Source organism: Carassius auratus, chromosome 13 (genome assembly GCF_003368295.1).
Source record: "Carassius auratus strain Wakin chromosome 13, ASM336829v1, whole genome shotgun sequence".
In the NCBI taxonomy this organism is placed as follows: Eukaryota; Metazoa; Chordata; class Actinopteri; order Cypriniformes; family Cyprinidae; genus Carassius; species Carassius auratus.
In genome coordinates this window covers 11,559,511-11,575,759 of record NC_039255.1, presented here as the reverse complement: position 1 = coordinate 11,575,759, position 16,249 = coordinate 11,559,511, and the positions used below count along the sequence as shown (strand labels likewise).

Here is a 16,249-nt window from a genome sequence, read left to right as displayed (position 1 = left end):
TTGAAGTGCATTGGAGGCTTGCTGGAGAGTCACAGAGTTCCTTTGGGAATGAGATAGGGAATGTTTGTTGGCTTTGACATGGTTGCTGGGTTTCACTCTCTTTGGCCTTGGCTGACATTACCTTTAGTTCTTGCCCTGGCAGATCCAGCCCGTTTGTCCTGCCCACCCCCTCCCCCTCCTCCAGGCCATACCAGAAAGTCAAGAAAGGCAATAGCAACAAAGAAACCCAGATAGTGAATGTTGAGGAGCACGGGGAGCACAAAACAAAAACAGGTCGGGAGAGACATGAGAACAGGAATTCCACTGAAACCTGAAATGGCTTCCACGGAAAATCCAAGGTTATTTATGCGATCGCACTTGAGGCTATTTTCCAGGAGGGTGGCATCCTGCCATAGCCTGTTTAGCAGTGATAGGCCACATGCTATTAGCATCTGAGTCCTACCGGTATCTGAGGCTGGGTGAATTTATGTGAATAGCAATTTAATCTTCTGGTTTTAATGGGATATAAAATCCCTTCCCGGACAACTGTCCTCTAATAGGTCTTAAAAGTTGTTTGTTGGTGTCGAGATGGGGATAATTAGTACACCCATATCTTTGGGAGAGGGCGTTGGTGGTCGGGCCCTTGCTCTTCCTGCATGGCCAGCCGATTTTTTGGGCCTGGATAAAAGGCGCTGGGCACTCCTTGAAGGGAAGCATTTGGAGGGCTTGTGACCGCTGCGCTCAAGGGGGTGGAAGGGAAATGAATGGCACAGCACTTAGAGTATCTCTGATGGGAACATTAGCCACATTAGACTGCTCTCAAAATGCCCTAATGGAGCACTCACACTCGAGCACGCACACACCACAAAAAAGAAAAAAAAATAGTGCAAATAGTTTTCTGGAACTTTTTAATGTGTGATTTATATATTTCTGGAATTTGCAAGCTGCCCTCTCCCTTGCCTCTTAAGTAAGATAAAAACCGTAACCAGGATGGCCGGTAATTTCTCTGGACGAGATTAATGATAAGAGACAGCAGTAAAGCGAAGGGATCTTCAACACCTCACAGTCTCCTTACATGCCCTGTCTTTAAATCAACTCATGCACAAAGACCCGCTATAAACTCTTGTCCGTAGCTTCTTCTTTATCAACCTCATTCTGCTTCACCATGTGAGAAGCTACTGTGGACTTCCTTTAAAGGAGGTGTATATGTGTTTTGGGGGTGTTTGTTTGGTGCTAGTGGCGAGGCCTTGGTGTTTGTGTAAATGTCAGAGGCTGTGTCGTTATTGACTGCTCTGTAACGGCTGTGTGCCTCTGTGTTCTCCTACACAACTAGCCCCAGGCGGCCTGCTGCTGCAATACAGCCTTTCTTCTGACATTCATCAAATTTCTGCCTCTTGTTCTCCCTCTCCCACTTTCTCCCTCCCAACCCTTGCTAGCCTCTCGCTTACTTTCCCGCTCTCTGGATATGTTCTTTTTAGGGCCGTGCACAGTTGATGTGCGCTTGTCCACTCTGAATAATTTAGAGAATTTTTTGTCCTGTTGTCAGACACAGGCCTGAGCTGTAAGGCAGAGTGAGTGATCTATCTGTTTGGACCTTCTCTCGTCGCTGTTCATTTTCACCAATGTAGTCTGCTCACTGTGTTCTAACAAAGTCTGTTTTTTGTTCTTTTCTTTTGGTTAGAAATTCTTATTTGTTGTTTTCGTATTTCTTGTTATTGTGTACAGTATATACAAGTAAATGCAGTGTACATTTAATGAACTATTTGTGTGTGCACTTGTCCCAACATACATAAATACAATAATTTCATATTAAAAATACTTTATAATAAAATATATTATTATTTATTTATTAATTGATTTTGACAGACAAAAAAGTTTTTTATTCTGTACTTTGCCATTACTGTACTGTTGCACTTAATATATAGTGTTAAGCGCAAAAGCACTTTTGCATGTGTGGTATTGCTTAAACAATTATACACATGTATATATATATATATATATATATATATATATATATATATATATATATATATATATATATATATATATATATATATATATATATATATATATATATATATATATAATTTTATGATTATGGATGTGATTTCTTTTTTTTAAGTGTCTTTCAGTTGTTGCCAGTGTACACTGCGTGCGGGAGATTTCCTCTGCTATTGATTTGACTATTAGCTTCTGTTAGCATAGCAGCTAATTCCAGTCAGATCTCAGGGGTTTACCCATGTGTTACTCATAAACACACACACAGGATCCTCACACCTCTCTCTGCAGTTGTGTGAATGAACTTTTTAGTGGCTCCCTCACACCCATTACTGCCCTCAGAATCATTGAGGGGATTTTACTGTTGATGGGGCTGCACTTACAGTATATACCTGTGTTAAAAATGTCCTTTTATTAATTGGTGCTCTTGGTTGAATATATTTGAAGATTGTTTTCTAATACAGAGAGAAAGAGAGAGAGACAGAGAAAATGCTGAGAGATGAGGTGGTGAAATTGACCGAAGCCTACAGAGTGTTTTGTAGTCAATGTGTTTTCAATGTTCATGTTTACGTGCACAAAATTTGACATATTCAGATTTTTTACATATTCTGGTTTTAATCTGAAACACATATTTACATCTATTGAATATTTACATATTCATGTTGCAATTAATAATAATAATAATAATAAATAAATAAATAAATACATATATATATATATATATATATATATATATACATTAATATAAGCACAGTAACCAATTCCCACTCATGTCCTTAACAGGAAGAGAGAAATGTGCAACAAATGTAGCTCTTGAGACTAAATTAAATTTCTATTCTCAATATTCTAATTTAGATCAGAATCAGACTCAAATCCCATATGCCTTACTTCCTTTTCTCTTACTTGCTTTCTCTCTCTTCATCTTTTCTTGTTTTTTTGAGCGCTCTGGGCATGTGTGAGGCAGAAAGCGGCCTCTTGGTGAGAGCGAGGTTTGTGTTAGATCATGTATGTGTGTGTTTATGAGAGAGGGTCCGTCTTGCTGAGGTTTCTTCTCCTGAGACGGCAGAGCAAAAAGGGCTCTGACTTACAGGTTTAACTTTTCCTTTTGTTCTTTTCTTTCTCTTTCTCTCTTATCAACTCCCCCTCCACCCTGCTCCTTTCTGAATCAGTGCAGACCTGCAGCCAGATAGTGAAGAAAAAAAAAACATTTCCAAAGATAGTCTGGGCTGGAAAAAAACAAACACCTGAACCTGAATGATTAAGAGCAAAAGAGAGAGATACCAGAGACATTATAAATGAGAGAAGATGGACCACTTGTAGGGAAATGTTTAAGAATAATCGTAACGTTTAATATGGCAGATATAGGAATGAAAGTCCTGTCTTTCATTGGGCCAGTCGGAATCAAATTGATTTTAGAATCAACTCTAGAGTTCACATGCAAATGATCTAAACTAGGGCTTTCACAGTATCATATTTTCACTACACAGATTACTGTGGCCAAAAGAATTCATGATAATGTTGTTATTTCATTATCTAAACAGACTGTTGCATGTATTTCTTTAGTAAGCTCTTTGTATGTGAAATTTCTTAGAAAATAGTAAACAGTCCTAAAAGTTTATTTCGTAATTTTTTTTCAGTGTATGATGTATGAACACACATAGTGGATATTATGTGTATAATAGCAGCTTCTGGCAGCAAACAAGGTGGCAAAGAGACACGGGCTAACAAGGCTAGCTCGGATGACCCGACCCCCATGAGGGGGAATCGCTCTCAACTGAAATGTTCAAACAATCTCTCGAATCCATGAAAAATTTCATTCATTTTAAGATTGAAAGTGCATTTATTGGTCTACAATTAGACATATATGGTTTTAAAGAAGAGTTGACTTCGGCTGTTGCCACAATACAGCAATCGCTTAGTTTACAGCAGGAGTGACTGAGAGCCATTGAGGACTCGGTGATGGCCATGAGCGATACTCTCGTGTGCCTTGAAATTACCATGGCCAAGCTTCAAACCTAGGTTAACTCGCTATTTTTAAAGTGCAAGGATCTCAAAGGCAGATTAAGCAGATCACTGTTTTGAACTTTCCCTGCGACCTGTTGAATTTGGAAGAGAAGCCTGCTGCTCTAATCGAGCTCATAGGTCACTCCAGCCAAAGCCCAAACCCGGTCAGCCCTTCATTATTAGGGTCCACTTCTACCATGTTCATGAACAGATTTTCCAAATCGCACGCCAAAATGGAAGACTGTCTTTTAAGATTGTTTTGTGTGAAATAGCTAGACAGATTTTATTGCTCATTTGACATGTTTAAACATAATCTATTAGAGCAAATGAAGAGTTATACTTGCATGCCTGCTAACATGAAAAATAGTGGCTTTTTAGTGTTTTGTTTAATGTATGTGTCTTTCCAAGGGCATGAGGCCAGTACCTGTTGTTTACTGAGCTTTATGATGGTACTATAAGGCTGATGAGTGATCTACTGTGGCCGACAGCTGCTGCTGCTGACTGCCCTGGTCTGCATGTCCCTACACATCCCTGTTCTCTTGTGTATATGTGTGTGTGTGTGTGTCTATGTGGGTTCGTGTGCAGGTGACCGCTGACCTATTGCGTGTGAAGGAACAGGAAAAATGACTTTACTGAATTTATTTGAACACCTTCCATCACAAGTGTCAGCATTTGTGTGCTTGTTTGTTTATCTGAGCATAGGGATTAAAAGGGGATAAATGCAGAACAAGAGACTAAAAAAACCACTGGAAGCCTCTTGTGTACTGTACTTCATATACACTATACTAAAGTGACAGAGCTGAAGGTAGCTAAATAATTAATGAAGTACAAGCGAATAGACTTCCAGCTGTTCAGCCACCGTAGGACACGCTATTCATGAATGTTTGAATGTCCTATAAGAAAATATATTCAAATTGAAAAAGCACAAAAAAGCCTTAATGGAAATATGAATTGCCCAAGTTGAATACGATGGGGGACAGAAAGGGCGAAAACGCTGAGCGAAGTGCAATTATGTGAAAGCAAATGTTATGGAGCCTCAGAACTGGCTTTGGTCCTCTAATTAAAATGGCTGAAAATGTTTTGACAGTGTCTGAAGCCATGCCCCGGGCCCCAGCTCTGCGCAGCTCCAATTTCTCTTCCTTACAGATGCAGCGATACATTTATGCAGAACGTGCTGTGAATATCTCACTCACCCCCCTCCCTCCCTCCCCTCTATTTCATTCCCTCGTTCTCTCTGGCTCTGAGAGAGACAATGAAGAAAAGAGGTCTCCGTGATCTGTGCTTCAGAGGCTGCAGCCGAAGCCCCGGCCGTGTGCTGGTTTCTGCATTGTTATACGAATGATCTGTGTGTTTGAGCAACACTGTTTTGGTGTTTGTGTGGGTTAAATGACTGCTAAGGTTTAATTAGTACTCAGCACACTGCAAAGTATATTTCAAAAAAATCATTTTTGTAAATCTTCTGGAATACTTCTGACCGAATCTGAGATCTAATTCCAATAATAATGACTTTTTTGGCAGTAATGATTTTGGGCACAAAGCCTGTTTTCCACTACAGGAATAAATTAATCTGGGTGTAATTAATTGATGCATTTGGAGATGTGTGGTAGTTTGTACAGTGATTAATTATAAATTAAAATATTTATGACAATGCATGGCACTCTTTCTTTACCATCCTCTACAGTCTTGTCATTCTTTCTAGGGTCCCATTTATGTGTGTGTGCATCTGGATGCTGGTATTGCTCTCAGCATTTTTTTTTCTTTTGATAAAAAAAAAAGGAAAAGAGCAAAGCACATAGCCCTTCTATGCTTTAATTTGTGTTCTCTATAATTTTGACATTTTGGTTTTGGGTTAAGAGTAGTCTACAGTTGACACCAACAGCAGTGAGGTCCTCTCCTCACGAGAGAGAAAGAGAGAGAGAGAGAGAGAGAGAGGATGCACACAGGGTTTTACTCTCTGACGGTTATATAAAGGCTTGGCCATTTAATTACAATCATAAACACAGTTTAAGAGGCTCTGACTGTATTATTAAAATTATGTTTATGAGGTTATGCGGGAATTCTTTTTTTAACAATCCATTCCAGAGGAACGACAGTTACAATAATCCGAGTGACGGAACAAGGTTTTTGTTCATTGTTCACGGGTGTCTCCTCCAGGAGTACTCCATCTGTCCCTCTGGGGCTTCTGCTCTCCAGGCATGTTCTCCAGTGGAAGAGCGGATCCCCAGTACAGTTCCTGGGTTGCTTCTACATGATGTTATCATAAGGATACACACACTTCCTACATTCACATACATGAGCAGAGGATGTTTGACTGCTGGTTAAAGAAAAGGTTTGACTAGAATTGTTCACTCTTCATATATATACATATATATATACACACACACACACACACATAAAGTCCTGACTGGCCTAACCAAAACAATAATGCGTTTCTGTCCTAGTTCTTTAAAAGCACTCAGAGGTAATTGTGTTTTGTCTTCATTCTTGTGTGGCTTATTGTACAGCAACACCTAATGACACACCAAGAGTATTGTGAAATTAGCCTCATTGTTGCTCTTAAATACTGAAATCAGCTTCTCGTATTCAGCAATAACAGAATGCATGCACACGTTTTGCTAGGGACTGGCCAGCTGGGTTTGATTTGACTGGCTTGAGTGGGAAATGTGTGCCGCTCTCTGTGGTTATCATTACTTGGGCAGGATCTGTTTAGCGGTGTGTATTTCTGATTGGAGGGGACACGTCTCTCCTCACTGTAATAATGATAAGGAGAGGGGAGTCAGGTGTATGGAAATCTCTCCCGTTCTTAATTGCGCTTGCTGTCCGGCAGGCAGGCAGATGGGAGACACGGTGTACATTGGAATGAGTTGATGCTGGGATTACTTGCTTAATGTGGAGGGGGAATACCATTAGGATTTTTAATTTTAACCCATATTTTCTTCCCATATTTTGTCCCATACACTCTTTTATACCCTTTCTTTATAAAAGTTGCAAGTGTCACAGATATTAAGTTTATTTCTAAACTCCACACATGCATACATTATAATTTCTGTTATCAGTGAAAGTTTATTTGTTTGGGACTTGAAGTGTGACCCAGATGCTCATCCTCTTGCAGTAATGAAAAAAAGGCTTCTTATCAGGGTTTGGGATGGCTAAGGTTAATAAATATGTAAGTCAGATTTTTGCCAGACTGTCCAGGTTAATTACTGACATGCTTCTGCTCCAGAGCACAAGCTCTTGTTATCACAGTCTCTCTTTTAAGTCTTTTTTCCCTCATTATGTTTATTTGGACAGTGCAGTTATTGTGCGTATTACATCTCATCGTTTAGATTTTAGTGTGCGTTCTTTTGCCGAGGCGGGCAGAAATGCATAATGTTTAGGTTTGGAGGACACACAGTGTGAGAAGTGTCTCAGAGTCTTTTGTGGGATTTTTATGGTTCTTCCTCTGTCCAGCTTTGTCAGTGAGCAAGTGTTGGTCAAACAGGTCTTTGTTTGTGGCCAGTCAGTCGGCACACCACAAAGAGTCTGGAACCGGACAAAGACCCGAGTGTGTGAGAGCAGTGCTGGGCCGACCCAGCCAGACTGCTTGGAGGAATACTGATACAAGCCAGAGACACACATGACCTAAGCACTGACACACGTGTTAAACACAGACACCCACTTGATGTCTTGTTCTGGTCAGAATTAGCTAATATTTTACTTTTTTTTTTTCTTTTAGATCTAATCAAATCAAAAGACACTTGACTTTTTAATATATGTGAAGTCAGCTTGAAATAAAATTCTCATGTCCTGCACCATGTTCATGCTATACTCCTTATAAAAGTATTTTAAACAGCATTTTGCTATTGTTTATTACTTTATAACTTTGTGAGTGTAAATTAAAAAAAACAAAAAATGGTATGACTGGTTAAATTAGCACAACAGTTTTTAAAAAGTCCATGCATTTTACTTGAAATATTTGTACTTTTAAAAATTAATTTGTCACACTGCAAGACAATTCATAACGAATAAGCAAAAGCAAAAAGTTATTAAAATTGCAAATAACTTTAAATTAATGTTGACCAGTTGCAGAATCTTGATATACACTACTAATCAAAAGTGGGATTTTTTTTTAAACAAACACTGAAGACTAGAGTAATGGCTGCTAAAAAACTACACACACACATACACACACACACACACACGTATATATATATTTAGTTTTAAAAAGTTTGACATTTATTGATTTGTTAAATATATTTTATCTGTCAGTGTTAACAGGATTCCTATGCATTGTTAATTTACTTTATTTACTAATGTAATGCTTAAATTGTAATGTCATAATTTTGAGACTTGAGCAGGTACAGAGGTGAAGGGACACCTCAAACACATATATATGCAGAGGCTCTTGAAAGCATAAGCCGCTGATAAAATTCAAAAACGATATTACATGGCATTGTCCTTTCTCCCCCTGCATTCAGTAATCCTGTTACTGCATTGTTGCATTACTTCAATTACCATTATCTCTGAGAGCTGTTGAATCTTAACATAAACGTCAAGGACAAAACAAAAGGAGCCACAGTCTCGGCTAGTGACAGCAGTGAAGCTGTCGAGATGGAAGGCTGAGAGTACAGCTCGTGAAATGCCAGCAACTGTCCAAATGACCTGTGCTTTTGCATGTAGGAGATTTTGAATCGCTGTGTGCAAGTGCGTTCAAATCCGGTGCTTTTGTTTGCCGGGGACGCCGTTTGTGTACTAGTGTGAGTGAGGGGGGTGGATTTTTTAGTGGTGGGAGAAAGAACAATGGATGAATCTGCATGTCGGGGATATTGGGCTGCCCGAGCTGTTTTAATCTGGCATTCATCTTAGTCTGCCAGTGCCATCGATCCAGACGGCACACATAGAAATGCACCCCGCTTTCTTAACAAAGCCAAGATTAGACATTACTCCAAATATACACGCTCTCCATCTATATGTGTCAGTCATCCATGTGTGTCAGTCAAGATAAATCCATTTGTTTCATGCACTTAGCTGTATTTAAGTGTATTTTAATGAAATTTGTCTGTTGGTAAAACAATTTTTCATTTGTAAATGCACTTGTGTAATTTAACACAACGCATTTGCAGTACTAACAAACAGGTTATGTGTGTGTTTGAGTGCTCTTTTACATTAAAATACAGCTGACCTGTCCCCTAGGTAGATTTTATATGTTTTCCGCCCCAGACGAGCTGTCTGAATATTGCAGCAGTCATAACTTGACACTTTTTGGTTATTTTTGCAGTGTAAAGCTATCTGTTTGGTGTGCTACAGTTTCCCTGCACAAAATGCAAAACTCAGCAAGGGGGGAATTGGGTGGATGGGACGGGGTTCACAACATATTTCCTTCCTCCATGTCTCCGGTTTCACCATGGGCACCAGTCACTCTCTGCCAAGCCATCACAGCTCTGTAATACAGCCTTACTTTTTGTCAAGATCATTCAGTGTGGCTTTATCTAACTGCAGTTTAATGTGTGTGTGTGTGTGGTGATTTAGCTGGATTAGTCAGTCCTGTGAGGATGTGGTTGGCAGGTTGGTTTGGGGGGGGGGGGGGATTTGGGGGGCTGTGGAGGGTGTTCTTGTTTCCCGTGGCTCTGTGCTGTAACATTGCTCTGACATTTCCCTGTGTAAAAACTGCCAGCCAAGCACTGAGCGCTCGCATCCGTCTGTAAGTAGCCATGCTGCTGCCAGCTCGTGCAGACCAGTCCAACAACTGTCACCGGCAGTCTCTGCCTCGAACGTCCGGACTGACCTGCTTTCACTGCAAATTGGAGAGCTTTCTAATTAACGGAGGAACCTGTGAAAATTAGAGCAAGGCCGCTTTCCAAAATTCTCTATTTAAATGCTTTGAGTGTCAAGGCACAGATTTTCAGACATTTAGAAAACTTGTGCACTCAGTGGAGGCCGAGATACTCGAGCCACGTAGTTGCACACATTAAACAGCTGTGAGTCCCTCATCTGCTTTTACAGAGACATCCGTCTCAAATGCCCAGTTCTTTCCCCTCAAAAAGACAGTCAGTGACACAAAGAATACTCTTTCAACTCTCTTGAGAAAATAAAAATTAGACCAAAGGGAGGGGGAGGCTAATTTCTTTGGCAGGCTGTTGCTTTTAATTCCACCCAGTAAAATCTTCAGAGTCTAATAGCAGATTATTGGAGCACCTGTCTGTGACTCACCGTCTTCTGTCATCGGAACAGATTGTGACAGTTTTGTCAGAAGAAGAACCTGGCTGTGAGCGTGCCAAGCACGATTCCTGCATTGCATATGTGGGTGCTTGCGAGAGGCACACCAGTCAATAATATCGCTGCTTGCGTGAAGCTATCAATTATTGCCACAATTATTTGTCTAGTTGGATATTCAAAATGTCATGTGAAAAAGATGATTACATATTCCACTGAGTGTTGCCATGTGTAATGAAATGATGCGGGCCCTTGTTAAATGTGGAGATGCGGTAACCTGTCCCTGTGTATAAACCTTGTGGCTAGTGAGGAGACAGCAGACCCTCAAAGTCTATTTAAAGAACTGGACCTTTTGAAGACCGTATATTGAAAACAAATTGGGTTGTGTCTCCCGAACCTCGAAAACAACAAGTAGCCATTACAGTTGTAGCTGTGTGACAGAAGTGAAAAATACCCTTTGCATGATAATACAAAAATGCATACTAGGTTAAACCCTCTGCAGGTGGCAGCAATTAAATGTAATTTCTGCAGATTGTAATGATCCATAATTTAGCTGGCCTTTGCATCAACCCCACTGATATAAAGTAGTGTGCAGTCTTGATTTGGTGCAGGGATTTCAGCTGTTGGTCATGAGTGAGATTGTCAGGAGGTGCTCGTGAGTGGCAGGGCCACAGAGCAGCAATGTGATGTTATTTTTCTCTCTGTACACACCAACCGTCACCTCCCTCACTGCCCATCTCTCTCAGCTGAATGCTGGCGTGTGAAATCCTCACTATTGGTATCTTGTTCTGGGACCTTGGATTATTATTATTATTATTCTCATGAAATGTCTGTCAGATTTGTCCGTCAAGTCTAAATGGCTTTGTCTTTAATATATACAAGGCGTATGTGCAGGTTCCGAGGTTTATTGGAAACATTTTGATTTTGGTCTTTTAATCATGTATGTTTTGCTACCTTTAATTAATAAATATATATCTCATCTGGATTGATGTAAAAATAAATCTTTCTCAGAAAAAGGTTTCCCTCTCAGTTCTCAGTGAAAGTCAAACAAGTTCCGTTTTCTTATTAAAAAGATAGGAAGCTGCTAGGTGAGTGACCTGAAATGATAATGGTAAATGATAACTAGTATAATTTGAGTAAAGGAGAACACATTTATAGTTTGATGTCACGGATGTGCTTAAAATGATAAAAAAAAAAAAAAGTTTGGGAAACACCAGTATACGTCACCTCGTTTTAAATTATTTTGAGCTTTACTCATGTTATTCCTAACCCTCATTCCTAAACACTTCTAATTTATTTGTTGTCCATATTTCTCATGTAGAGTGGTTGTGTGTTTTCTGTTACCATGTTTAAGAAGTGCCAAGGCAGAGACAAAATGATGACAGCACAAAAGGGTACAGCAATGTCCGGAGGTGGCTGACTGCCCGCCACAGAGCCTTCCACAATCACCCCCCATTTGTGTGCATTAACAGGATTATCTGAGAAAATCCACAGTGGCTCTGGCCTGCCTTTCCTCCTCTGAGCAGCAGAAAGGCCTTGCCTCGTTACATGCTTTGCTGGCTATTGAAAACTTCAGAGAAAGCCCCTCTGAGGAAAACAAACGAGATGAAAGAGTGCACACTGCCTGTTCGGCTCCGTTCAGCACCTCTTTCAGCCTTTCTTCCCGCCATCTCTCCGCTTTTTTCCCTCTACCCTCTTTCTCACGGGATGGTTGTAAAAAGTATATGATAGCAGTTTAGAGACCTCTGGCTGGTGGGGGGTGGGGGGGGGGGGGGTTAAATCCATATCCCCTGTCCATTTTCGCTGTTTGTTGTTGTGGTTCCTGTGTGGATGATGGCTCTTTTTCTGACCGCTTGACCTTGCTTTTTTGGGAACGTAGGTAAATATCTGTATCTTGCATGTAACATCCGTTTCTAGCGCTGGTATTTTTCAAAGTTCAAACTGCTACTCATTACCTCATGAAAATATCCATTTCATTGCAATTTGTGAGTTAATCATGTGTTTTTTAACTAAAGGCAACCTGAACCTGATGCTTGTTTACCTGTTGATGGTGCATATGGCATTTGCAGCACTTAATAATATATATATTTATTATTTAGGAATTTATTCATTGCACTGCAGAAATTATATATTCCTTCTTTATTGTATGCTTCCTGTTCATCTGTTTTAGTACATGGATGAAAGTGTTTAGCTTGAGAGTGCACTATTGTTTGCTTTTATAACTCTGCTGACAACTGTTACAAGAAGCCAAAAGCATGAGTGTATCACCCCATGCAAAGACCTGAGCTAAACCCCAACACAGTCTTTCTATGCTTTGTCTGGTTTTGTGTTGTGAAATCTCTGCTCTACTGGATTGTGGTCTGTAGTGCTGTTTGGGAGCATGTTTATAATAAGAGCTGTGTTTACTGTTACTTTAGCCTGCTGAAGGGTTAAAGCTGATGAGAGACTGTTAGTGTGTGTCGGGTGCTGCACAGGTCTGGGGTCTAGACTGGAGATGAGGGAGGTTCATAAATGATTAAGACACAATTTGTAGGCTTTTTGTAGGTACAAAATACACTAGGGAGGCAGTGAGAAAGGGAATAAGTATGAACAAACACATGTAGCAGATCGTTCTAGAGATCTAATAATAGTTCTATTCTATTCTATTCTATTCTATTCTATTCTATTCTGTAGTTCCTTTAAATGAGTTGCATTTAATATCTTTGGTACAGTTAGAGAATTAACTCTTCTCTTTTGTGTTCTGCAGGTAAAGATGAGCCTAGCATCTACACTTGCACAACCTGTAAGCAGCCGTTCAGCAGTGCCTGGTTTCTGCTGCAACATGCCCAGAACTCTCATGGCTTCCGCATCTACCTTGAGAGTGAGCACGGAAGTCCGCTCACACCCCGTGTGGGAGCTCCTTCAGGAATGGGTGCAGATTGCTCCTCTCAGCCCCCCTTGCATGGCATCCATCTCCCAGAGGGAAGCCCATTTAACCTTCTGCGAATACCCAACTCTGGACGCGATGGACCTCCTCTCCGAGAGGGTCGGTTTCCCCCTACGCCACCTCTCTTCAGCTCTCCACCCCGCCATCACTTGGACCCTCATCGCATGGATCACCTGAACCCGGAGGAGCTGGCTTTGGCCACCCACCACCCGAGTGCCTTCGACAGGGTGCTGCGCCTGAACCCCATACCAATGGATCCCCCAGCTATGGACTTCTCTCGTAGGTTGAGGGAACTGGCTGGTAACACCTCAGGGTCAACTCCTCCTCTCTCACCCAACAGGCCCAGCCCTATGCAAAGGCTATTACAACCATTCCAGTCAGGAACTAACCCAACCTTTCTATCCACCCCTCCTCTACCTTCCATGCAGTCCCCCTCTGGCTCCCAGTCCACCCCGACCCCTCTTACACAACAGCCCAACACGCCCATGAAAAGCAAGTCTTGCGAGTTCTGTGGGAAGACCTTCAAGTTCCAGAGTAATTTAATCGTGCATCGACGCAGTCACACGGGTGAGAAACCCTACAAGTGCCACCTGTGCGACCATGCCTGTACGCAAGCCAGCAAGCTAAAGCGGCACATGAAGACACACATGAACAAGTCATCGCCCATGACGGTCAAGTCTGATGATGGCTTGTCCACAGCCAGCTCCCCTGAGCCTGGAACCAGCGATTTGGTGGGTAGTGCCAGTAATGCCCTCAAGTCTGTGGTAGCCAAATTCAAAAGTGAAAACGACCGTCTGATTTCAGAGAATGGAGAGGAAGAAGAAGAGGAGGAAGAGGAGGAGGAAGAAGAGGAGGAAGAGGAAGAGGAAGAGGAGGAAGTTGAGGAGGAAGAACCGGAGAGAGATAGAGGTAGAAACAACTTCCACTTCAGCCTCAACCTGAAGGCTGCACGGCACCACGAGAACAACGGCGGACGTCTGGGTGGGGGCGAGGATGGGATCCCACGCTCATTGCCTGAGGTTATGCAGGGCATGGGCTTGGCTGCCAGCATGCAGCACTACAGTGAGGTGTTTCATCAACACAAGCGAGGAGCCCTAAACTCTGACAATGATGCACATAGGGACATGTGTGATGAGGACTCAGCTCTGGAATCAGACAGAGTGGACGAGGGCTGTGGCTCAGCTATCAATGGTCGAGGCTCATCCCCCAATGAGTCTGCCTCTGTTGGTTTGTCCAAGAAGCTCCTACTGGGAAGTCCCAGCTCACTTAGTCCTTTCTCCAAACGAATCAAGCTAGAGAAGGACTTTGACATCTCCACCCCAACAATCCCCAACACTGAGAATGTCTATTCCCAGTGGTTGGCTGGCTATGCTGCCTCTCGGCAGCTGAAGGACCCCTTTTTGAATTTTGGGGATTCCAGACAATCGCCTTTCGCCTCGTCTTCAGAGCACTCCTCAGAGAATGGAAGCCTGCGCTTCTCTACACCACCAGGGGACTTGGATGGTGGTGTCTCGGGCCGCAGCGGGACTGGTAGTGGTGGCAGCACACCACACCTTGGGGGTCCTGGTCGGCCCAGCTCAAAAGATGGCAGACGCAGTGACACCTGTGAGTACTGCGGCAAAGTATTCAAAAACTGCAGCAATTTGACAGTGCACCGGCGCAGCCACACGGGTGAGAGGCCTTATAAGTGTGAGCTCTGCAATTATGCCTGCGCTCAGAGCAGCAAGTTAACACGGCACATGAAAACACACGGGCAAGTGGGCAAGGACGTTTACAAATGTGAAATCTGTCACATGCCTTTTAGTGTGTATAGCACCCTTGAGAAACACATGAAAAAATGGCACAGTGACCGCGCATTGAGTAATGAAATTAAAACTGAGTAGCGGTGGAGTTTGGTGGCTCACTTGCCCCATTAACAGCAAATAACACCCCACTACCACCCTCATCCTTGTAGATTTTCCTGTTTCGCTAGTCCAGTGGTGGCTAAGACAACGTGCTTGGCACCACCAGCACACCCTTTTCATTAACCGTTGAATGCATGATCTGTATCGGGGCAATACTATTGCATTGACGCAAACTTGGAGCCTTTCTCTTGTGCAATAATTTACATGTTGTGTACTTTTTCTTTGCCATTTTGGAAAATTTGACAGCATGCATGATATATTTTGGCTAATTCTAAAAATAAATGGTCCCTGGTTGGTTAGTTGTTTAGTAAATGTGTTGCTGTTTTATCGTTCATTATTTTGAAAATGTTTTTTTCTTTCTTTTTCTTTTTTAAGATCAAAGAAAAAGAAAAGAAAAGTAAAACGACCATGCTGCATACTTTCTGTAATACATATCATGTACAGTTTTGTGTTGTAACATGGAGGAATACAGGCTTCCGCTTAACCCTCTTTGGACGGGCTGGATATATCGCACTTAAATTAATCTTTCAAAGAGATGTTCTGTCCATATAGGGGTTAATATACTAATGGCCCCAAATTACAAAATAAAAGTAATGACAGCCTTTGAATTTCTTAAAAAGGAAACATTAAGATTTGAATTTGTACTATCATTTGGTAAAACAAACAAAAAGAGTGCCTTGGATATCTTGAAACTGCATTGGTTAATCTCATCTGCTGTTATTCTGGAGTCTCAGCTAGATACTACATAAGGATCAATTGGATCCTCAGAAGGTTCTTGCATCAAGCACCTGACAGCTATAGTCAACACTGACTTTAGAGAGAAATAGTAATAATCATAAAGCTAAGGAAATTTCTAATTAATCATCATTAGGTATCTATGTAAAATGTATCCCCTACATTGTGGTTTATGTCCTGGGCATGGCACATGCAGTATATGGTGTGGGATTTAGCCTTGTTTACTTCGTCTATCTGAAGGTACTGTACTTGACGGTACTAGTTTTCTGTCCACAATCATTTGACTTTTCTGTGTTTGTTCAAGTCTTCTCTTCAGTAGCACAACATTTTGATGTTTATTTTATGACCATTGTTAGTGTGAACAACCATGGCGAAGGAACACCTGAGGGCATTTGGAGCAGACTAATGTAATGTACACTTGAGAATTGGTTATTAAGAAAGCATTGAAATATTTGCAGCTGTCAGTGATGATTAACTATGAATTGCCTACAGGTCTGAGTCAAAATCTTAT

At 41.5% G+C, this 16,249-nt stretch overlaps 1 protein-coding gene across 1 annotated transcript in view; it reads left to right on the top strand.

The window, feature by feature from the left end:
* Window positions 1-15,299, top strand: part of LOC113112656 (B-cell lymphoma/leukemia 11A-like) — a 49,239-nt gene extending 33,940 nt beyond the window's left edge. The window contains exon 3 of the mRNA XM_026278408.1: window positions 12,920-15,299. Within this exon, the coding sequence (XP_026134193.1) occupies window positions 12,920-14,982 (2,063 nt within the window). The 3' untranslated portion in view covers window positions 14,983-15,299. The remainder of the gene's footprint in view (window positions 1-12,919) is intronic.
* The last annotated feature ends 950 nt before the right edge of the window (window positions 15,300-16,249 follow it).